At 41.0% G+C, this 24,585-nt stretch overlaps 2 protein-coding genes across 2 annotated transcripts in view; one reads left to right on the forward strand and one right to left on the reverse strand.

Annotated features, from left to right (window-relative positions):
• The window catches only part of TRAPPC8 (trafficking protein particle complex subunit 8), a 55,502-nt gene extending 47,434 nt beyond the window's left edge, over positions 1-8,068 (forward strand). The window contains exons 26-30 of the mRNA XM_081013154.1: positions 237-338; positions 944-991; positions 2,974-3,119; positions 4,300-4,389; positions 6,963-8,068. Of these exons, the coding sequence (XP_080869280.1) occupies positions 237-338; positions 944-991; positions 2,974-3,119; positions 4,300-4,389; positions 6,963-7,197 (621 nt within the window). The 3' untranslated portion in view covers positions 7,198-8,068. The remainder of the gene's footprint in view (positions 1-236; positions 339-943; positions 992-2,973; positions 3,120-4,299; positions 4,390-6,962) is intronic.
• A 2,522-nt stretch (positions 8,069-10,590) lies between these two features.
• Positions 10,591-13,203, reverse strand: CATSPERD (cation channel sperm associated auxiliary subunit delta). The gene has a single exon (XM_081013153.1). The coding sequence runs from the start codon at positions 13,097-13,099 to the stop codon at positions 10,745-10,747; it is 2,355 nt and encodes a 784-aa protein (XP_080869279.1). The 5' UTR covers positions 13,100-13,203; the 3' UTR covers positions 10,591-10,744.
• Positions 13,204-24,585: the final 11,382 nt, after the last annotated feature.

Here is a 24,585-nt window from a genome sequence, read left to right on the forward strand (position 1 = left end):
TAAGGGTTCTTTATAAATGTGTTTAATAACCAAATAAAAGTATTGGGATGGCTATACTCTGGTAACACTACTCAACAATATAATTTACAATAGATCTATAATAGGTTATTATTTTAACCATATTTGTCCATATTTGTGTCCATTCTTAGCTGTTAATATTTGGAAAATTCCTGTTACAACTTACACCTTACAATTTCATTTATGTTGTGATCTTTTTCAACTTTTTCCTCAAACAGGCATATGTGGTGGAGGATAACAAGCAACTCATTTTGGAAGGACAGCATCACGTTGTGCTTCATACCGTAGGGAAGGAAGCATTTTCTTTCCCTCAAAAGCAGGTATCATGGAAGAATTACTTTTTTTGTTTTTAAGAAAAGCAAGGGTTTGTTTTTTTACATACAAGCTTTATTGCAGTCCATAGACCCCAAAATACACAGTACAACAATAGTATATATCAACAGTTATTAAGGTGTAAAATCGGCCTTGCTAGCATTTTAATAGATGAACTTTGAGAAATATTTGGGAGGAGGAAATCTCCTTGACCAGATGGATCTCAGGCAGAATTCTATAACATAGTATATATTAGAAGTTCCATTATTAAGAACACAATGAATGTAGGAGTACTGAGATACTGCCAAACGCTTGGAATGAAGGTTGGACTAGAGTTCTGCATGGGGGGGATGTGAAGATGGGCTATTGTATCAACCTGTTTTCTTGAAGCATGTCTAAATAAAAGTTGAGTCAAGTGCAAACATAATGATGACTTCCTTCCACCTATAGATCATGACTCAACCTCAGAAAATGTTTCCTCCCTGGTGCACATATTAATCACGATTAAGGCCAGCCAGGATTTCCCTTAGCAAAATATCTTGAACTAACTTTAATTAGCATATTTGTGCATGGTGGAATATATTATCTTGCTCTTATACCTTTGTTTTTTTAGGGTTTTAAAAAAATACTCGGGAATTCTGACTGGGAAGACTTGGAACAGGTATGGGAATCCAGGGGAAAGATACATTTCTATAGTGCTGTATGGTCACCATTTCTGTTATCTGTTTTAATAACCTGCTGTTACCTCATCCTCCCTCCTCACCAAACAAGCTGGGTGTCACCACAAATAGCTTGATCTCTGCTTTTAACTTCCTTGCCTTTGAATAAATTCTTGGGAGGCTTGACACTCACACTGCTCTTAAAATTCTATTCTCCATGTAGGAAATTTATATATGCTCTTTTCCCATCCCCTCCCCAATTTGTGCATAAAGTGATGTAGAGAATGACCCTACACCAGATTAATAAGAATTGAGTAAAAGTATTTGGGGTTAGGTTGTTCTTTTGCTTAACTATAGTGTCATTTCCCCCCACAAAGCTTAACTATCGGTAGCCTGTGCAATTCTTCAAGAGGCAGTGTAACACAGGCGATAATCTGTCCCAGTGAGCAGTAGAGGTGCCATATTCTCCACTATCTGCAACTTCCAGGTTAACCTCAAAGGCACATAAAGTGCCTATCAGTAATTTTCTCTGGAGGTTACTAGCACATGAACAACAGTAGTCAAGCTGTCCCGGTCCAAAAATGGGTCATAGATGTCTTACCATCCCAAGCTGGTAAAAAGCACTTGTAGCCACTGAAACCACCTGGGCCTTCATTCACAAGGTGACACTGAAAAGACAAAGTTATTAGGTGTTTTGAGTCCAGGAAGTATGAAGAGAGCCCATAATGGACACGGTTGCAGTCCTCTGGAAGGAACAAGTTTGGAGCTTGTGGGGTAGTCCTGGATCCAGTGCCGTCACTTGAGGCCCAGGTGGTCTCAGTGGTGAGGAGTGCCCATTTCCAGCCCTGCCTGTTTTGCCTGCTGTGGCTCATTTTGGACAGAGATAGTTTGGCCATGGTACTCTATGCTCTGGTAACTTCCAGATTGGATGATTATTGCAATGTATCCTATGCAGGGAAGCGCTTGTAGATAACTTGGAAACTTCAACTGGTCCAAAATGCAGTGGGTAGGGTTGCCTTTAGAACTCATCTTGGACTACTGCAATGCACTCTATGTGGGGCTGCCTTTGAAGGTGACCCAGAAACGGCAATTAATCCAGAATGCGGCAGCTAGACTGGTGACTGGGAGTGGCCGCCGGTACCACATAACACTGGTCCTGAGAGATCTGCATTGGCTCCCAGTACGTTTCTGAGCCCAATTCAAAGTGTTGGTGCTGACCTTTAAAGCTCTAAACAGCCTTGGCCCAGTATACCTGAAGGAGCATCTCCACCTTCATCATTCAGCCCGGACACTGAGATCCAGCGCCGAGGGCCTTCTGGCAGTTCCCTCATTGCGAGAAGTGAGGTTACAGGGAACCAGACAGAGGGCCTTCTCAGTAGTGGCTCCCACCCTGTGGAACGCCCTGCCTTCAGATGTGAAGGAAATAAGCAGCTATCCTATCTTTAAAAGACATCTGAAGGCAGCCCTGTTTAGGGAAGTTTTTAATATTTAATGCTGTATTGTTTTTAGCACTCGATTGGGAGCCGCCCAGAGTGGCTGGGGAAACTCAGCCAGATGGGCGGGGTATAAATAAATAAATAAATTATTATTATTATTATTATTATTATTATTATTATTATTATTATCTAACCACTTTTCTTAAGCATATACATTGCCACTTTGTTTCTGGGTCCAATTCAAGTTGCTCATGCTAGTGTTTAAAGCCCTGAATGACTTAGGCTCCAAATAACTGAAAGATTGCCTCCTTCCCTATGGATCCTCTTGGGTGTTAAGATCAGCAGAGGGGGCCCTCTTGGTTGTTCCATCTCCTGCAGAAGTTTGATCGTATTGGACATTTCTTCTGCATTTGTTTTAAAGAAAGAATCAATGAACAGTTTTTTTCCTCTTACATGATTTGAATAAGATCTCTTATGTATTTCTCATATGCGGGATTGAGTTCTTCTTGATTTTATACGACTTTGCTTATTTAACACTTGTATTCCAGGAGTCATCAGAGATAGGGCTCTTCAATTTTTTTCGGCCAGAAAACACATCGGTACCTGCTAGGCCATCTCTGGATCAGTTTTCCAGCCTTATTAAAACTAGTCTTCATTATCCAGAAACCTATAACCACCCATTTCATCAAAAAAGGTTTGAATGCTTCTTTGTTCTAATTTAAGGAATTTAGATATTGTTGAATGTGATGCAGGTAGTCTTCAGTGGAAGAACTATGCAGTGCAACACTGAACTACAAAGAACAAAAAGAAATGACCATTGTAATAGTTAGCCTTTAATTTTAATAGTTATTTAAAATTTAAAGGCTATTTTTCATCACTGTTAAATAATATCACAAAGGCCTCTTTTGAAGCGGAGTATTTGGGAGGGATCTTGAGTATGGGAAGCTGGTGTAACTCTTTTTTGCTGACATAAATTCTGCTGGGTTGCTAGGTCACATGATCAAGCTGAATGGTGTAAGGATCCACAATAAGTCGACCCAGCCCCCACCGCTCCCCCAGGATGCCCATTTTCAGGACTTATACTGGTGTAAATTCTGTTGGTCCTTCTGGCTAAGCTGAAGATCCACCACATCCTAACTAACTCATTGAATTAGATCTGGAGTTAGGCTTCCTTCCTTTGCATTCTCAAATTTTGAATAAATTCAAGAGCTGAAAGAACCATGGGAGTTTCTCATGCTAAAGATCAATTTTTTTAATCAAAACTTCAGCCAACATAAACTAAGAACAACCTCATTCAGAATGTTGCCTTCTCTTATTGTGTTTTAACACCCCATGTAAGGTGGGGGTGGAGATATGGTCATGTGTGTAGTTCAGCAAAGAAGGGTACAGCAGCCTCTGCTTCAGAGTGCTGCATTCTCTTTGGTTAAACACTTGTTTCTAGCCTCATGTTGTCACTTTGCATTTGAACCCAGAAAGGAGAATGGAGGCTGTTGCAGAGCAGCTTTATTATAATTTCCCATCTAGCTGAAGAATAATGATTCCTTTCTTTATTAAGAACTGTGGATAAGTCAAAAGTAGCCCCACATGTTGATAGGTTGCCTGAGCATTTTGGCACAAGAGCATAATGTGCTATAGATAATTCTGCCATCAGTGGACAATCCCTGCTCCAGAGACCTTGTAATTGAAAGATGTTTGTGAACAAACACAGGTAACATAGCTAAGATGGTGATTTATTTTGGAATTATAACTGAAGGGTTTGGCCTCTGGCTGATTTTTCATTCTTGTTAATAAAGGTGCATATTGTGTTGTGTAGTTGTGTTTTCCAAAGTCAGAAGTATCAGGACAAAGCTTCTAATGAGACTTTTCTTTTGTAGCCTTTGTATAGTACCAGTCACTCTTCTACTTTCAAATTGCTCTCAGGCCGATGTTGATGTGATCATTGACTTGCGACATAAAACAACAAGGTAATATTCTAAAGCTAAATTTTATATTAATGAAGCAAATCAAATTTAGATATTCACCTCTAGACAACATATCTTAATTAAAAGGGAAACCTCCTTTCTGTGTATGAACCACTTACTTCAATCTAAAGGTTTATTGAAGGCAGTGGAAAGGTTACAAATGATGAAGGAGAAATGTTATCTAAAATTTCAGCTCAACAGTTTCAAATCTCTACTCACTTGCAAAGCTTCCTGGGTGATATTGTTGCAAGCAGTATCTTTCAGCCAGTATCTCTCATCACAAACTTTGGATAAAAAGAGTTGGGAATCATGTTTGCAGCCCAGACCTTGGAGGGGGGGGCGGATAACAGTGTAATAAATTAGTAAGTAACTAAGTACTTCACATGTTTTTCCAATTTATAATTTTATGTTATGTAGGAGTGATTCAGAGGATTCCTTGTTAGAGCCTACTCTGAAATATTATTGTGAGGAAAGTCAATCCAGTTTGTTGACTCTGACATTCATAATCTGTTGGGGGAGATGTGTCTGGTTTTACTCCTCATATTATTTCCTTTGGTTCTCTAACATGCAGACACATGCACACACACAGTGACATCAGTACAGTTCCAGAATATGTTTCCACATATTGGACACTGTTGATGTTTCACTTAGCAATTATAAATGTTGCAAAATTCAACCACAAAACTGGGAAAGCAACACTGGCAGGAAAAGGGGAGGAGGGAACTCGCAAGTGTTTAAAATGAGATTTATTCCAAGCCCAACACATATTAGAATAAATCTTTGCTTGGAGGGTCTCTTGCATTTAAGAATTGCTGCTAAAACATGTCTCTGAGTAAGAAGAATTTGTTCTGAAACATGTTGGGCATAAATATTATTTCATGCACCTAAACTTCCCTCCCTACTTTTTTCCCTTACCAAATTCATAGCATAAAAAAAGGTTGTGCGTTGTTTGTAGTATAGATGGCAACCGATTATGCTATTGTGCTTGTGTGCACAGCGCTGAACCTGAAAGTGGCAGAAAATGTCACTAAAAAGGGGGGCAGGGCACACTTATATGTGCTCTGCTGATGCATGCAGGGGCCAGGAACGGAACCCCCCCATTAAATGGTTGCCGACTGTAATGCTCCTTGAATTGAGTAAGGAAATACATGTTCTCCTTGAGTTCTTGGTGGCCTTAGATATCATTGACCACAGTATCCTTTTGGGAAGGTGGGGTTTGGAGCAGTGTACTTCAGTGCTTCTTCTCCTACCTCCCAGACCATTTCCAGAAAGTAGTTGGAGTGGGGGGCACAGCTCAACACCATTGGAGTTTCCCTGTGGGGTCCTGCAGGGTTCAGCCTTGTACCCCATGATATTTCACAACTCTCTGTAGCCACTGGGGGCTGTCATAAGGAGATATTAAGTGAAGTGTCACCAGTCTGCAGATGATACCCAACTCTATAGTTCTGTTCCAACTGAATTAGGAGAGGGGGCTGAAGTCCAAGACTGGTGCTTGGAGGCAGTGATGTGCTGGATGTTGGCCAACAAATGAAAACTACTGATGTGTTCAAGTTCTCAAGTTTAGGAGGTGGAACTAGATGGGGCTGTATTTCCCTTGAAATAGCAGATTTGTAGGTTGGGGGTATCCAGCGTCATCACTGGAAACTTAGGTACCGTATTTTTCGCCCCATAGGACACACTTTCCCCCCTCCAAATATGAAGGGGAAATGTGTGTGCGTCCTATGGGGCGAATGCAGGCTTTCGCTGAAGCCTGGAGAGCGAGAGGCGTCGGTGCGCACCGACCCCTCTTGCTCGCCAGGCTTCGCGCAGATCTCCACAAGCCGTGGGAGCCCGCGCCGGGCTCCCGCTGCTTGCGGAGAGTTGCCTGCATGCCGAAGGCTGGGCGCGCTGAGCCCAGCGTGCCCAGACTTCACGCACCTCTCCGCAAGGCGAGGGAGCCCTGCGCTGGGCTCCCACTGCTTGCGGAGAGTTGCCTGTTCTGGGGGCTGGGGTCGGGGGAAGCTCGGGCTTCCCCCACCCCAGCCCCGTGCCTGGGGGGGGAAATAATTTTTTTCCCCTTTATTTCCCTCCCAAAAAACTAGGTGCGCCTTATGGGACGGTGCGTCCTATAGGGCGAAAAATACGGTAGCTAGGAATGTCTATTTCCATCTTCAGCGGGTTCATGAAATACAACACCTTTTGGACAGAAATGACTTGGCCATGCTACTCCACGCTCTGGTAACTTCCAGACTAGATTTTTGCCATTCACTCTGTGTGGGACTACTCTTGAAAACTACTCGGAAATTTCAGTGTTGCTTTTTAAACTTCTGGAACCTGCCCTGGAACCTTGTGGTGAAAGGTGGGTAAGAATTGAAATAGTAATAATAGGCTGCAAACTTTGGAATGCATTAAACTGAAATTCCTTGTGGTGTGGATAAATAAGCAAAAAGCTAGTATAAATATAACTGGTTTTATTATATCCCAGTATGCTTTGAGTAAATTATTGAATCACTGTCACTTTGGCTAAGTTACTCATAGGTTTATACTAACACTTTGGGGCATGAGCCGAAGAATATGACATGTTTTCTCTTTTCCAGTCCAGAAACACTTGAAATCCATGGTTCATTTACTTGGCTTGGGCAAACACAATACAAGCTTCAGCTGAAAAGCCAGGAAGTATCCAGCCTGCAGTTAAAGGCCTGTTTCGTCCACACAGGAGTATATAATCTTGGAACCCCACGAGTTTTTGCCAAGCTTTCGGACCAGGTTACTTTGTTTGAAACAAGTCAGCAGAACTCGATGCCAGCACTGATCATCATTGGCAATGTTTGACTTGCTGCAGGTTTATTTAAAACCAAAAAGAAAAGAAGTGTTTTGAGTACTGTTACTTACTTCATTACTTTTAACCTGCAACCTTGGCATATGAACTGTTAAAATAGTGTAGATAAAATTCCAAACTATTACAAGTACTTGTCTCCTTCTGTTTCATAATGCCTGGTACATTAACTTGACAGAACATTTATTTTTAAAAAAGTATTCCATAAATTAAGTGGAAATACGCAACATTACTGGTGATATCCAATGTTAGTCATGCTCAGAACAAACCCAATGAAATCAATTGACTTAATTTCTGTGGGTCTACTCCATGTAACTTAATTGGGTATCATCCTCTTCGTAACAGAATTGGAAACTCCTGTATACCTTAGACCCTGTCAAATGCAGCCATACTGCTGTTAAAACCTGTGTTAATATTTGTGGCTGCATTAGGAAGCAATTTAGGGCACAGACCCCTGCTGGCATTTTTATTTGTTTGTTTGTTCATGAACCATTTTTTCATAACATTTCTGTGAAGTTCAATAAGATACAAAAATAAATCCTACCCAGTTTTTCATTTTCCACTTTTAAAAAAGTGAAATTGGGATTTCTTTCATATTCTGATAGCCAGTCCTCTTTGCAAACTGCATATAACTCCACTTAATATCCTTTAAAAACAGAAAACCCCAGTTTAGATATGTTCTCATTCATCTCAGTACAAAATGCACTATTTCACAACCATTAAAGTTTGTCATGTAAACACATCCACTTTATTATGTAACTATAACAATTCAGATGATCTGTTTAAATTACCAGTTAATTAAGCTTTTCGAGAAATGTATTATATTTATAACAAATGTGCTGTAAATAGAATAAAATGTGCACCATATTCACTGTATTGATTTATTTCATAATGTTTCTGAAATGATGACAGAAATTAAGTAGATGCCTGTTAATGGTTTGTTCTGGATCGTTGTCTTGCCTCAGTAATGAAGCAGATGAGAGCCAAGAAATTGAAGCTCAGTCCAGATCAAGATTGAGACACAAGACACTGTTAGTAGGCGGTACCCTAGACCGGATGGATGGGAGGTGGCTTGCTGTTGATGTGGTAACACTCCCTCTGGAGGAACGGGTATGTAGTTTGGGGATCCTTCTGGATCCACTGCTGTCGCTTGAGGTGCAGGTGGCCTCGGTGGTGTGGAGTGCCTTCCATCAGCTTTGTGTGGTGGCCCAGCTGCACCAGTATCTGGACAGAAATAGCCTAACTTCTATATTCTTTGTTCTGGTAACCTCTAGGTTACATTACTGCTTCACATAATATGTGGGGCTGCCTCTGAAGAATGTTTGGCAGCCTCAAGTGGTGCAGAATTTGGCAGCCAGGTGGCTCACCAGGACAAGACGGTTTGAGCATATAACACTGATCCTAGTCCAGCTGCACTGACTGCAAGTTTCTGGGTGCAATTAAAAATGCTGGTTTTTGACCTATAAAGCCTTAAATGGCTCAGGACTGCAGTACCTCAAGGACCACCTCTCCCCATATGAACTGACCTGGACCCCGTGATCATCATAGAGGCCCTCCACGAGAGAGTTCTAGAGGGTAGCAACATGAGAAAATCCCTGCCTGATCTCCCCAGGGAGGCTTGCCTTGCGTCTTCACTGCATATCTTTAAGTGCTAGGTGAAAATGTTTCTCTGTAACCAGGCCTTTGGCTGATTACACGTTCTATAGCCTTTTAAATGTGTTTGTGGGATGAGGTGTTAATGGTTTCTTTGGGTCTTTTTATGTATTTTGTGTTTTCATTTTGTATATGTTGTGAATCACCCTGTGATCTTTGGATGAAGGGCAGCACACAAGTTTAATAAATAATAATAAGTTAAGTGAAACAGAGTTGTAGGTTTGGGGTTTGAAGTGGAGAGCCCCAGTTCTGTGTATCCTCAGATTGACAGTTCACCCATGTAGGGCCACCCCCAGCTAAAAATTAGGATTCTGCAAAGGGGTTCACAAGTTGGCTGGAGACAAATTAGGATCATCTAAAGCACTCCAATGTGAAGCTGGTTTGACAAACAACACATCAAACATGAACAGGATGCATATGCGTTTTGGATAATGTATGATCATGGATTAAAATCTCAGCACAGGAAATGCAGCAGGTGCACAATAAACGGGAATGTGAACAACACCTGGGCAACAATTCCTTCTCCACCAGGGAAGCAAAGCAAAGAACAAAACAAAACACCCCTTTCAAAATGAGCCAGAAGTACTGTCAAACAAATCAGGCATTCCCTTCTCTGTTTGAGTCTAGAGGAAAATCAGAGTAACACACACATCAAAACACTGCTTCAAATTGAAGCAGAAACTACCTTCGACATTGTCTCAAGAAAGGACTTTCAGGATTAATTTGAAGCCAGTTTTGAGTCTTCAGTAATGCAGGTGTAACTATGTTTCTGTAAGGCACTTGAGAATCAGAGTTCTGACTTTGTGAGCTGTAGTGCACTGCTGATCCAGGATGTCATGAACACATCTGCCCCAAGTATAGAAACACAGCATGAGTTTGGAAGCAGTCGGACAGCTGTGAGCAGTGCCCCTCCCCCTCCGCCTCGCCTGACACAGAATGGAATGTAGATAAGGTGTCAGGAGAGAGTGGGAGGGAGAGAAATCAGCCCGCTCAAGCAAGCAATCCCCTGAGCCCAAGGGGTAGACGTATGAGAAAGGTAATAGGTTCAGCATATTCTGCAGAACCAGGAAGCACTCCTTAGAAGGGCTGGCGTGGATGCTTGGTTAGATGTCCAAGACTAATTGTTTGTATTGCAATAAATCTTCAAGCTAATTACAACTTGTGTGTTGTGTTATCAAGACGGCAGCCACACACACAGAGAGAGAGAGCACTCCCTTATCTCCAGTATAAATATTCTATCTAAATCTAATCCAATATTTTTCTCCCCAATTTTTCAAATTACTGAGAAGTTTGTACTTTTTAAAAATAGTGGGGCAAGAAGAGAGTAACATGGGCTGCTTGCTTAGTATTTCAGCCTTCAAGGCAGCATACCATGTAGCATCAGAGCGCATTAGAGAGCTTTCCCCCCAAATCCAAAGCCCATGTGACAACTGTTTCCACCCACACTGAAAAACAACCAAAACCACCACACACACACATACACAAACCTAAAACCGATTACTGCCTATGAAGCACTATTCTGCTCATATTTGGATAGTGCAGAAAGAAAAAGGAAATGTGAAAAAGTTTTCTTGAGTCTGTGCCCTCCCCCCCCCCTGTTCCCCCTCCTTGCATGGATGCTTAAGACACTGTGGAAACAACAGTGCATTACTCTCTCCCACTGTGGATTTGGAGCTGTGAGTTTGCTCAGTGCAGGTACTCATATTGCTAAAGTCAGAGAACCATCCACAAAGCACTTTCTTTTGACAACTTGTATTTATTAAAACTCATACATTTTTAAAGCATCCCTTATCCATAAATACTGGTTTGCAAACCAAATGGTATTTCCTTTCAGTGCTGTTGAGAATTAGCCTACCCCTCCTCAGAGCATGACATTACAGGACTAAAATATTACGCCCAAACTGTTTTCATTCTTGCATTTTCCTTCATTAATTTAGGAAAGTAGTATACCATCAAAATAGAGCCAAATATGAGAACCAGAAAACTAATAAGTGTTTTACCAACATTGATCTGAGACTTTGGGAGGGCGCCATGTACATACACACTGAAAACCGTTGTTAGGTCACAGTAGCTGTAGTGTGTATCTACAACAATGGCTTTGAAGACATATATGCCATTGTACTGTGGAAATAATATTCTGTTCTTCTCATTCCTGTTTAGAACATGATACGGCCTGGAAGCTGATGGCAAAGGCCCATTTTCTTGGGGAAGCTTACAATTTTCATAAAGCAATCTGTTCCACACATCACTTGGCTCTTTTCCAGGATTCTCTGCCATTATAGTGATCCAGTTCTGCGCTGCTATCCTACACTCGGCTTCTACTTCATTCAGGAGATAATCATAATTATGCATGCCATGTATTTCATACAGTACAAAATCAGCAGAAACATATTCTATGAATTCATCATTGTCCCACAGCTCAAGAACGGGGAGCCATGGGCTGTCATAGTACAACAGAATAGGACATCTCCAAAGATCATAACGATAGGTAATGTTAAGGTTTGGCTGTGACAATTTTTTTCTGCCAAGGAACTGTGGGTCATATACCTTTCGATCAATTGAATAAACAAAATTATTCTGCAGCACAATATCCTGAAAGAGACCTCTGTTGCATGCTGTTGTAGTCTCAGCAATTTTGATATGTTTCTTAGGTGAACAGCCCACTACAATAAGGGCTGTCATTGGATGCATGTCAATACAGAATATGGCTTTGTTGTAGATATCCACCGTGACAGTGGATATCCTGCTTGAGTAAATAGTATCCTGAAACTCGAGTTGAGACATGCCCGAGAAAGCCTGTTGAAGCAGCCTAATACGTAGCCTGTATTTAGTGTTTCCATCAAAGGTAAAGCCATCATGATCAATATGTGCTTGAAATGCCAGCGCATGGGGATTGCTCACAGTTACATATGGATAGGTCCCAGTGCCCGGCTTGGGCACAAATGTGACATTAAAATGAAGTTCCTGCTTCATATCAATATAATATATTTTGTTATGGAAATCGCCACTGAGGATCTCTACAGGACAGGGCTGCAGCGGTGGCCGTAAAGTCATGAGTGTGTCCTGTATGTTAATAATGCATTTCTGAAAATGATACAATGCAGAATCCGTGCTCGGAATAACACTGACCAAAAAAAGCACCCCAATATTCTCAAACATCATCGCCACACAAGGGTCAGTGGGTTTGCCCTTGGTTTTATCACCAATGTATACCATCTGTGTTGATTCCATGTCCAGGGTTCCATAGAAAAGTTTCTGGCTCTTGGTGAGGGCTGCAATCTCATTTCTGTTGGCAGCTACACTACAAAGGCCATGCGAAGGTAATGTCACATTAACATATTTATCAGTGGGATGCACTGTTATCAGAGCGACATTCAGGCCGTGGTTGAAAGAGAACGCGAAAGTGTCTTTTGTCCAAAGGAGAATAAAACCTCTCAGGCCAGGGGGAATTATGCCAATAACAGATTCATCTGCATAGAGTTTCATGTCGAATTTTGCACCTTGTTCTTGATGGGCTAAGTTCATATCTGTATATGTAAAATAAGCTTCCTCATCACCATCTGTTTTATTGAGGATAACTCCAAGTTGTGCCAAGGAAACAAAGTTGTAGATACCAATCAGTGCATTTTCGTAACCGGCAGGGCTTGTTTTTACAAATCTGTATCCCCCATCTTTGGAGGTGAAGACATCAGTGGATTCAGCAGGCTTTCCAGCTGTATAAGCCACAATGAAATTGCTGGTATCGTAACAATTGATGTCCTTCAAAGAATAACAGCAGTCCATGTTTGTGATATCTGTAACGGGGCTATCGATGCCAGTTGACACTTTCCAGGTTTTCCATGTGCTATAGAAATACAAATAGACCTTTCCATTTATTACGAAAAGTGCTCGATTGTTTTGCACAAAAAGAGCACTAGTGACTTCAGCTGGTGAGCTTTTTATTATAGCTGGAATGGTCAATGGCAAAAGACTGCTCTGAAAATTATCTTGGCTGAGGAAAACCTTTTCCCCAAGATATATGGCTGGAGGAGTCTGTCCTCCAAAGTAGAATGCCTCACATGGGTGTGGTATTAGACGAGGGTCCTTATATTTGTATGAGAGAACAGTGCCGTGTGATACCATACTTGAATTGAAGGAGACGCTTGATATAATCAGTAGTTCATGAGTGCATGTCCAAGAATCACCCCTATCCAGACACAGCAAAAAAATCACTAATATGATTACAGAACTGCTTGGCTTCCGCATTGCTGATTTCTGAATTATTCTCTTAAGCCAACCCCATAATGCATGAACAGATGTGTTCAGTGTGAATGCTGTTAGCTGTAGTGTTTTTAAACGTCTGTTTTGTTCCAGATTCTAATTCAGTTATTCTGAATTCCAAGTGGCAGTTGGCTGTTAGATGGGATGGGGTACCTGAGGAGATTTCACATGATGTTCATTATAGCTGTACACTAATGTACACTAATTAGCTGTACACTAATGTCTGTACACTAATGCGCAAAGCATGGAAAATAAACAAGATGAGCTTGAGCTCTTGGTACAGCAAACTAAATATGACATAATAGGCATCACTGAAACCTGGTGGGATAAGTCCCATGATTGGAATGTAATAATGGAGGGATACAATCTATTTCAGAGAAACAGACCAGACAAGAAAGGAGGAGGAGGGGCGTTATATGTCAGGGATGTGTATACCTGTGAAGAGATCCAAGATTTAGAACCTCAAAGCCAAAGTGAGAGCATTTGGGTCAAAATTAAGGGAGAGAAGAATAACAGTGACCTCATTGTGGGAGTTTACTATAGATCCCCAAGCCAAATGGAGGACATAGATGATGCCTTCCTGGAACAGATGGCCAAGCATGCAAAAGGAAGGAAGATAGTAGTAATGGGGGACTTCAATTACCCGGATATTTGTTGGATGTCAAACTCAGCCAAGAGCATAAGGTCAAACAGATTCCTCACTGGCCTTGCAGACAACTTCATTGTCCAGAAAGTGGGAGAAGCAACAAGAGGAACAGCCATCTGGTCCTAACCAATGTTGATGACCTGGTTAGTGGGGTAGAAGTGGAAGGATCATTAGGCGCGAGTGATCATGCTCTTCTGAAGTTTACTATACAGCGGAAAGGAGCAGCCAAGCATACTAGGACTCAATTTCTTGACTTTAAGAAAGCCGACTTCATAAAACTTAGGGAAGTGCTGGGTGAGATCCCATGGACAGTAATACTAAAAGGAAAGGGAGTTCATGATGGCTGGGAGTTTGTTAAGAGGGAGATAGTAAAAGCACAACTTCAGGCAATACCAATGAGACAGAAACATGGAAGGTACCTAAAGAAGCCAGGGTGGCTATCTAAAGAACTTTTAACTGAGTTAAGATTAAAAAAGGATGTGTACAAAAAATGGAAAAGGGGGGAAACCACCAAAGAGGAATTCAAACAAATAGCCAGCACGTGTAGACACAAAGTCAGAAAAGCTAAAGCACAGAATGAACTCAGGCTTGCTAGAGAGGTTAAAAGCAACAAAAAAGGCTTTTACGGGTATGTTCGTAGCAAAAGGAAGAACAAAGAAACAGTGGGGTCACTCAGAGGAGAAGATGGTGAAATGCAAACAGGGGACACAGAAAGGGCTGAACAACTCAATGCCTTCTTTGCCTCAGTCTTCTCCGATAAAGAAAACAATGCCCGACCTGAAGAATTTGGAGCAAATGATTCAGCAGAGGAAACACAGTCCAGAATAACTAAGGAGATAGTACAAGAATACTTGGCTAGTTTAGATGTCTCCAGGGCCAGATGAACTGCATCCAAGAGTATTAAAAGAACTGGCAGATGTGATCTCAGAACCACCGCTGGCAGTCATCTTTGAGAATTCCTGGAGAACAGGCAAAGTCCCAGCAGACTGGAGGAGGGCAAATGTTGTCCCTATTTTCAAAAAGGGGAAAAGAGAGGACCCAAATAATTACCGCCCAGTCAGTCTGACATCAATACCAGGGAAGATTCTGTTGTTGTTGTTTTTTAATGATATTTATTAAAGTTTCAAAAAATACCAAAAATACAGAATACAAAAAGAAAAAGAATAAAGTTTTTAAAATATAACCAAAAAAGTAAAAAATAAAAAGAAACATACCAAATAAGACAGTTAAAAAGACATTAATTTTCCATAACCTATCTTCCCTACACTTATTTCCCCGGACCTCCTCATACCTCCCTTTTTTGTATTCCAGTTTAATTTGTTAGTTCAGCAAATCCTTACCATTAAGCTTTTACCCAATTGCAAACCTTTTTTCATGTCTCTTAAGGCATTACAGCTAAAAACCTCTTAGTTTCTATCCAACATCCTTCTAAGATTCCTTAATTTTACAATATTTCTGTAAATAGTCTTTAAATTTCTTCTAGTCTTCTTTCACCGACTCTTCTCTCTGGTCTCGGATTCTGCCAGTCATTTCCGCCAGTTCCATGTAGTCAATCACCTTCATCTGCCATTCTTCCAGAGTGGGTAGATCTTGTGTCTTCCAATACTTTGCGATGAGTATTCTTGCTGCTGTTGTGGCATACATAAAAAAGGTTCTATCCTTCTTTGGCACCAATTGGCCAACAATGCCCAGAAGAAAGGCCTCTGGTTTCTTCAAAAAGGTATATTTAAATACCTTTTTTATTTCATTATAAATCATCTCCCAGAAAGCTTTAATCCTTGGGCACGTCCACCAAAGGTGAAATAATGTACCTTCTGTTTCTTTACATTTCCAACATTTGTTATCGGGCAAGTGATAGATTTTTGCAAGCTTGACTGGGGTCATGTACCACCTGTATATCATTCTCATAATATTCTCTCTTAAGACATTGCATGCCGTAAACTTCATACCTGTGGTCCATAACTGTTCCCAGTCAGCAAACATAATATTATGTCCAACATCTTGTGCCCATTTAATCATAGCAGATTTCACCGTTTCATCCTGAGTATTCCATTTCAACAGCAAGTTATACATTCTTGACAAATTATTAGTTTTGGGTTCTAACAATTCTGTTTCTAATTTTGATTTTTCCACCTGGAAGCCAATTTTCTTATCCAAGTTATATGCCCCCATTATCTGATAATAATGAAGCCAATCTCTCACTTTATTTTTTAGTTTCTCAAAACTCTGCAATTTCAATTTGTCTCCTTCTTGTTCCAAAATTTCCCAATATTTCGGCCATTTGGCCTCCATATTGAGCCTTTTCAAAGCTTTCGCTTCCATTGGTGACAACCACCTTGGAGTTTTATTTTCCAATAAATCCTTGTATCTTGTCCAAACATTAAACAGTGCTTTCCTGACAATATGATTTTTAAATGCTTTATGTGCTTTGACCTTATCATACCATAAATATGCATGCCATCCAAATACGTTGTTAAAACCTTCTAAATCCAAAATGTCTGTATTTTCAAGAAGTAGCCATTCTTTCAACCAGCAAAAAGCTGCTGATTCATAGTAAAGTTTAAAGTCTGGCAGGGCAAATCCACCTCTTTCCTTTGCATCAGTTAATATCTTAAATTTTATTCTGGGCTTCTTGCCCTGCCAGACAAATCTAGAAATATCTCTCTGCCACTTCTTGAAACAGTCCATCTTGTCCACAATTTGCAGTGTCTGAAACAAAAACAACATTCTAGGCAATACATTCATCTTTATCACAGCAATACGGCCCAGCAGTGAAAGCTTCAAATTTGACCAGATTTCTAAATCTTTTTTCACTTCGGTCCAACATTTTTCATAATTATCTTTAAATAAGTTCCCATTTTTGGCTGTCATATTAATCCCCAAGTATTTCACTTTCTTTACCACAGTCAATCCTGTCTCATTCTGAAACCTCTCTCTTTCAATCGGTGTTAAATTTTTCTCTAAAACCTTAGTTTTTAGCTTGTTCAATTTGAAACCTGCCACCTGACCAAATTCTTGAATTAATTCTAAAACTCTTTTAGTGCTAGATTCTGGCTCCTGTAACGTCAATACTAAGTCATCTGCAAATGCTCTCAGTTTGTACTGTTTAGCTCCGACCTGTATACCTTTAACCAACCGGTCCTTTCTAATCATGTTTAGCAGGACCTCCAGGACCGATATAAAAAGCAGTGGGGAAATTGGGCACCCCTGTCGTGTCCCTTTTTCTATCTTAAATTCTTCCGTGACCACATTATTTACAATTAATTTGGCCTTTTGTTCAAAATATATTGCACCTATACCATTTTCCAAACCTTGGCCTACCCCCATCCCATGTAAGTTCTTCTTCATAAAACTCCAAGAGATATTGTCAAAGGCTTTCTCCGCTTCCACAAATATCAAAGCTGCTTTAGTATTTATATTCACTTCTAATTTTTCCAAGATATCAAGTATATTCCTCAAATTATCAGACAAATGTCTTCCCGGGAGAAAGCCCGCTTGATCTTTATGGATCTCTTCCATCAATACTTTTTTCAGTCTCTTGGCCAAAATATCAGCAAAAATTTTGTAATCCACATTAAGTAACGATATAGGGCGGTAGTTCTTAAGCGGGGTCTTTTCAGTCTCTGTTTTCGGTATAAGTGTAATATACGCCTCTTTCCACGACTCTGGCGCCCTTTTCCCTTCCAATATTTCATTGCAGACTTCCTTCAAAGGTTGCAATAACCACTCTTTCAGAGATCTGTAGTATCTGGAAGTCAGCCCATCCGGTCCTGGAGATTTGCCCAGTTGCATATTTTGTATGGCACTTTCTACTTCCTGTTCAGATATTTTATAGTTCAACATTAATTTACTTTCTTGAGAGATTTTTTGTAGGCCATTTGTCTTCAAAAATTGGTCTATGTCCAATTCCTTCTGTGGCCCTTGTGTGTATAGTTGTTTAAAGTACCTCTGGAAGCAATTTCTGATCTCAGTTGGGTTATGTATACTCTTTCCTTCCACTTCTAAGTTTGTAATGGTATTTAATTTTTGTCTTTTTTTCATATGCCAGGCCAACAATTTCCCACATTTGTTAGCTGATTCAAATGTTTTTTGTCTCATTTGTTTGATTTTCCATTCTATTTCCTGATTCATCATTTCCATATATTGTACTTGATATAATTTAATTTCTCTCAAAATCTCCTGGGACTTTGGTTTTGCTCTCAATTTCTTCTCGCCCTCTTTTATTTTCTCCAAGATTTTGTCTTTCTTTTCATTTTGACTTCTCTTCTTTATTGCATTCTGTTGTATCAAAAACCCTCTCATAACAGCTTTGCTTGCGTCCCAGATTACTCTTTTTTCTACATTGGTGTTCATGTTTATTTCAAAATAGTCTCTCAAAGTTTTTTTGACCTTTTTATAGACTTCTTCATCTCTAAATAAGGTGTCATTCATCCTCCATCTAAAGGATCCGGTTGTTATTTGTTTCATCTCCATCCTTACAGCGTTGTGGTCGGAGCAGGTTTTTGGGCAGATTTCTACTTTCTTTATCTTTGGTGCCATTCCTCTAGTTATCCATATTTGGTCAATTCTAGTCCATGTCATCTTGGCTTCAGAAAAGAAGGTTCCCTCTCTTCCCAGGGGGTTCTTTACCCTCCAAATGTCCACTAAGTCCATATTGTCTGTCATCTCAAAGAATGTTTTTGGTAGTCTACCATCCTTGGTAACTACCTGTCTTTGTGCCTTGTCCATGTTTGTAGATACTACTCCATTCATGTCCCCCATCAAAATCAAATTGTAATCCAAATAATCCAGTAAAGTCTCATGCAACTTTTTATAGAATTCAGATTTCCCCTCATTCGGTGCATAAATTCCCACAATCAAAAATTTCTCTCCTTGTACTTGAATTTCAATTGCCAAAAATCTTCCTTGGTCATCTTTAAAGATAAGTTTTGGTGAAAGTCTCTCCTTTGCATAAATCACAACTCCTCTTTTTTTAACTTTATCAGATGAAACAAACTCCTGTCCCAATCTTTTATTAATCAATAGCTTCCTATGTGCCCTTGTTATATGTGTTTCTTGTAGACAAATCAAGTCCAATTGTTCTTTTTTTAATAGATGAAACACACTTTTTCTCTTCCGAGGAGAATTCAAACCGTTACAATTCCAGCTTAATAGTTGCAGAGCCATGATGGGGGCTACTTCACTTTACCTCCAACTGCTCCGAGTGTCAGTTCTTGTTCTGTGGGTAGTATCACTTTTTCTGGACCGTGCAGTCCAAAAGATAGATTTGATATGTCTAATATACCTTTTGGTTCTTCTTCAGATTCCACTTCTTTCAGTAGATCTTCCTCGTGGTCTTTCAAGAACCTGTCTTTTTCCTCAACTGATTTTATTTTTATCTTTCTTCCTTTGTATTTAAAGGACAGGCCTTGAGGAAATTCCCACCTGAAAAGAATTCTATTTCTTTTCAACAAGGTCACTAGATCTCCGTATTTAGACCTTAAGTCCAACAGATGCTTTGGGATGTCCTTAAAGATCACCAAACTTGAATCGTCAATTTCCAAGGTTTTTTGATACTGCAGATTCAGAATTTTATCTCTCTCTTCTTTTGTTCGAAAAGTAATCAAACAGTCTCTCACCTTGTCCTTACCTTGTCTTCTTCCGAGTCTAAATGCATTCACTATCTTAAATTCTTCCTTCCCCAAGTCCAGTTGCCAAAAATCTATAAATTCCTGTGTAAGAAAGTCAGCCAAGTTATCTTTCTCCCGTTCTGGAACAGCCCTGATTCTTAAATTTCTTTGTCTATCTTTCAGTTCAATCATAGAAAATGTCACATCATGGTCCTCCAATTTCTTATATACTGGTGGAATTTTCTCTTGAGTAACAGTTGCAATATCTTTTGCTTCCTCTGCTATCTTTCGAGTCGAGGCAGATTCCTGTAATAGTTTTTCGATGGTCTCTGTGTTGGCATTCACCTTCTGCCCCAAGGTATTAATACTTGCAGTGTTTAAATCAATTTTGCTTGATGCTTCCGCAACTTGTCTATTTGTCTCAGCTACTTGTCTGTTTGTCTCAGCTACCTGTTTACTTAAACTTTCCAAAGATTCATTAATTTTTGCCAGTGCCTGTGCCAAAACTTCTTCCGACGACATAACTTTTGGTTTAGCCTGTGGGAGTGCGGCCCCTGATGTTCCAGATGCTCCAGATGTTGAACCCCTTCACGGCTGCGCAGTGTCTATCCGATAATGTCTGCCAGACCTAGTAATTTTTTCCTGCGGTTCTGTCTTCTGCGGCTCTATCTTCCCTTTGCCATCTGCCATAACAGTCTCATAGAAATTCAAGGTCGCTCCCACAGTCAAACAATTGTTTTAGAATATAATGGAATTTTCCTCTAAGCCAGTTGTTGTTGTAACAATGTCCAACTTCCTCTAGGGGGACACAGTAACAGCCAGAACTTGCAACTTTTAAGAACAAAGATAGTCTTTATAAGTCCCCCAATTTACTTTAAAAACCACAGTCTCAGTGCACTTAAACAGTTACTTTCAAGCCAAGAGAAGTCCAGAAACACTGTATCCCTTTTGCAGAATTAGCTGTCAGGAATAGACTTTCCACTATGCAACCCTTATCTCAAGGCAGTCCGTTCCAAATCTTAAACAGTAAATTTTTTCTTCCTTTCCCCTTCTTTTTTGCAGGGAAATTCAGCTCAGTCTTTTTCCCCCCTCCTCTCCTGCAATCCGGAGGGGGAACCACTTTCAAGATGTTAGGATTTAGCTCTTTTTCAAGTAACTTTCTGTGTTTCCGCTTTAGGGTCTCTTTGCTTTGATCTATTTACAATACAAGGAAGGCAGACTTCCTGGTTGTACCTTCCCCCTCAGTACCAAATTAAACGTTTTTCTTTTAGATCCAATTTAATCCTACTCACGGGTAGTTGTTTTCAAAGTCCGATTATCCCAGGAAAAAGGCAGCGCTCTCCGGTAACAGCTTCACGGCTTCGCTCCACGGAAGAAGCAATTTGCTCACAGCACCACGCCACCCCCGCTCTGCTCCAGAGCCCGTTGCCGAGCTCCTTTAAGAGTTGGGGGGGCGCAAATGGTGCCCGCTGAGTCCCACGGTCACAGGCTTCACCTGCCTGTGATTTTTTTTTGGGGTCCCCGCTGCGCCGTAGCGGTAGGACCCAGATTCCATAGAGCCGGTTCCCTCCAAGTTAGAGAGAAGCAGCCATTACCGATGGCGCCACCCCAGAAGTCCAATACCAGGGAAGATTCTGGAGCAGATCATTAAGCAAACAGTCTGTGAGCACCTAGAAAGGAATGCTGTGATCACCAATAGTCAGCATGGATTTCTGAAAAATAAGTCATGTCAGACTAACCTGATCTCGTTTTTTGACAGAATTACAAGCCTGGTAGATGAAGGGAACGCAGTGGATGTAGCCTACCTTGATTTCAGCAAGGCATTTGACAAGGTGCCCCATGATATTCTTGTAAAGAAGCTGGTAAAATGCGGTCTTGACTATGCTACCACTCCGTGGATTTGGAACTGGCTGACTGACCGAACCCAAAGGGTGCTCATCAATGGTTCCTCTTCATCCTGGAGAAGAGTGACTAGTGGGGTGCCACAGGGTTCTGTCTTGGGCCCGGTCTTATTCAACATCTTTATCAACGACTTGGATGATGGACTCAAGGGCATCCTGATCAAATTTGCAGATGACACCAAACTGGGGGGGTGGGGTGGCTAACACCCCAGAGGACAGGATCACACTTCAAAACGACCTTGACAGATTAGAGAACTGGGCCAAAACAAACAAGATGAATTTTAACAGGGAGAAATGTAAAGTATTGCACTTGGGCAAAAAAAATGAGAGGCACAAATACAAGATGGGGGACACCTGGCTTGAGAGCAGTACATGTGAAAAGGATCTAGGAGTCTTGGTTGACCACAAACTTGACATGAGCCAACAGTGTGACGCAGCAGCTAAAAAAGCCAATGCAATTCTGGGCTGCATCAATAGGAGTATAGCATCTAGATCAAGGGAAGTAATAGTGCCACTGTATTCTGCTCTGGTCAGACCTCACCTGGAGTACTGTGTCCAGTTCTGGGCACCACAGTTCAAGAAGGACACTGACAAACTGGAACGTGTCCAGAGGAGGGCAACCAAAATGGTCAAAGGCCTGGAAACGATGCCTTATGAGGAACGGCTAAGGGAGCTGGGCATGTTTAGCCTGGAGAAGAGGAGGTTAAGGGGTGATATGATAGCCATGTTCAAATATATAAAAGGATGTCACATAGAGGAGGGAGAAAGGTTGTTTTCTGCCGCTCCAGAGAAGCGGACACGGAGCAATGGATCCAAACTACAAGAAAGAAGATTCCACCTAAACATTAGGAAGAACTTCCTGACAGTAAGAGCTGTTCGACAGTGGAATTTGCTGCCAAGGAGTGTGGTGGAGTCTCCTTCTTTGGAGGTCTTTAAGCAGAGGCTTGACAACCATATGTCAGGAGTGCTCTGATGGTGTTTCCTGCTTGGCAGGGGGTTGGACTCGATGGCCCTTGTGGTCTCTTCCAACTCTATGATTCTATGATAGCTTCTGTGCTGTCTTGTTCCTGAATAAAAGATGATAAAACGGATTCTTTTAACCAGGAAACAGTGAAACCCCACTCTCTTTCTTTACACCCACAAGCATGTGCATGCAAAATATCACATCCACTCCCTGAACCGTCCTCTATTGCTTGTTTTTGTACCTGGCTGAATCAGAGGGATGGGGAGGGTTGCAGGGTCCACCACATAGGATTGGCTGAGAGACCAGCTCCATCTGTCTCCCTCTCTTCCTAAGCTCTTATTCAGGTGGCCATTCCACAGTGGGAACGTAGGTTTCGGGGTGGGTTGATCATGGTGAGGGTTTGCCAAACGTGCCTTTCTCATAGCTTGTTTCTCCATTTCGTCCTGAGTTTGAGTGTCTTCAAAGTCCATGACACCTTTGGTAAAAGCTGTTCACCAACTGGAATGCTCCTAGGCCAGTGTTTCCCAATTGTCAGTGTTTGTTCTACTTTTTTTTTAGATTTGCCTTGAGAGAATCATTAAACCGTTTTTGTTGACCACCAGCATTATGCTTTCCATGTTTAAGTTCAGAATAGAGTAGTTGCTTTGGAAGACGATAATCAGGCATCCACAAAACATGACTAGTCAAACAAAGTTGATGTTGAAGAATCACACTGGTGATCTTTGTTTCTTCCAGTACACTGGCATTAGTTTGCCTGTCTTCTCAATTGATATGTAAAATTGTTCGGAGACACCGTTGATGGACTCTTTTGAGGAGCTGGAGATGGCGTTTATAAGTGGTCCATGTTTCACAAGCATATAGTAAGGTTGGTAGTACAATAGCTTTGTAAACAAGCATTTTGGTTTCCCTGCGAATGTCCAAGTCCTCAAACACATTGCACTTGCAGAGCTCAGGCAATGCTGGATTTCAGCATCAAAGTCCGCCCTTGTGGAAAGATAATTGCCCAGGTAGGAGAAGTGGTTGACACTTTCCAATGCTACATCATTGAGTTGGATTTGTGTTGCTGCAGAGGGTTTATTTGTGCTTGTTGGTGCAGGACTTTGGTTTCTTGGATGTTGAGCAATGGGCCAAGCTTTCCATAAGCTTATGTGAAGCTATTTAGGATGGTTTGATACTAGGACTATGTGTACTTTACCCAGTGGCAGGCCAGAGACATTAACCTTTATCTTACTCCATTATTGGGCTCCAGCCTTTCCTATTCTGATTAGGTTGTTACTTTAAAAGACAACTGTTCTATTAAGTTGCTGAGTGGTTGCTTCTCTTATCTCCTTTCAGATGGTCCTTAAGAGTCGTTTGGAAGCAATCCCACTTAATAGGATCTTTAAGGGCTTGAGTGGTCATTTTGCGCCTTGGTTTCCTTCCTTGAAGCCTGCATTGAGGTATAATCTTGATAGCCATCGTGGAATGTATTAATCAGTGATCTGTCCATCAGTCGTCGGTCGTCGTCATAGCTCTGGTAAGGAGTACATCACGGCGATCTTCAGCTCAGACATACAGTGGTACCTTGGTTTACAACCATAATCTGTTCTGGAGGTCCAGTTGTAAACCAAAACAGGTTGTAACCCAAGGCGGGCTTTCGCCAATGGGGCCTCCCCCCCCAAATTGTTTGTAATTAAAAAAAGGGTTGTAATCCAAAAAAAGGGGACACGCACATCCAGGTTTGATGTGATTGTAATCCAAAATGGTTGTAATCCAAAGCGGTTGCAAACCAAGCTACCACTGTAGTCTAAGAGGTGCTAGTAGTTCAACCGTGGGTGCCTCCATGATATTTTAATATTTTTTTGGTCGAAATAGTGTGTTGGTAATAACAAGGTTGTGTGCTGCAAATATAGTCAAAAGTAAGATTCTGTTCTGGTTGCTGTTGCCAATTCCTTCTTTCTCAATAGATCGAAATCTCACCCAACTCTTGCATTAAATTCACCCAGGAGGATAATTTTATCCTCCTTAGGCTTATCTGTTAGGATGGCATCCAGCCGATAATTTTTTTTTCTTTAATGTTTTCATTGGCATCCAGTGCATAAGCGCTTAAAATAGTAGCCTGTTGGTTTTTGGTGAGTTTTATTTGAAGGGTTGAAAGTTGCTCATTAATGCTGGTAGGGACTTCTGACAAGAGCTTTACAAGATTGTTTTTGATAGCAAAGCCTACCCCATGTATTTGACGTTCTTGTTCAGGTAGACCTTTACAGAAGAATTTGTAGAGTTATTTTTTATTCTTTCAGTTGTCCCTCTCCTGTTCTTCGAGTTTCTTGAAGTGCTGCAATATCAATGTTAAAACATCGCAACTCTCTTTC

This window comes from Podarcis pityusensis (genome assembly GCF_964106645.2).
Source record: "Podarcis pityusensis genome assembly, chromosome: 7".
Taxonomy (NCBI): Eukaryota; Metazoa; Chordata; class Lepidosauria; order Squamata; family Lacertidae; genus Podarcis; species Podarcis pityusensis.

Coding starts and splice junctions, on each gene's coding strand:
- CATSPERD (XM_081013153.1), bottom strand. CDS start 13,099: ATGCGGAAGCCAAGCAGTTCTGTAATCATATTAGTGATTTTTTTGCTG.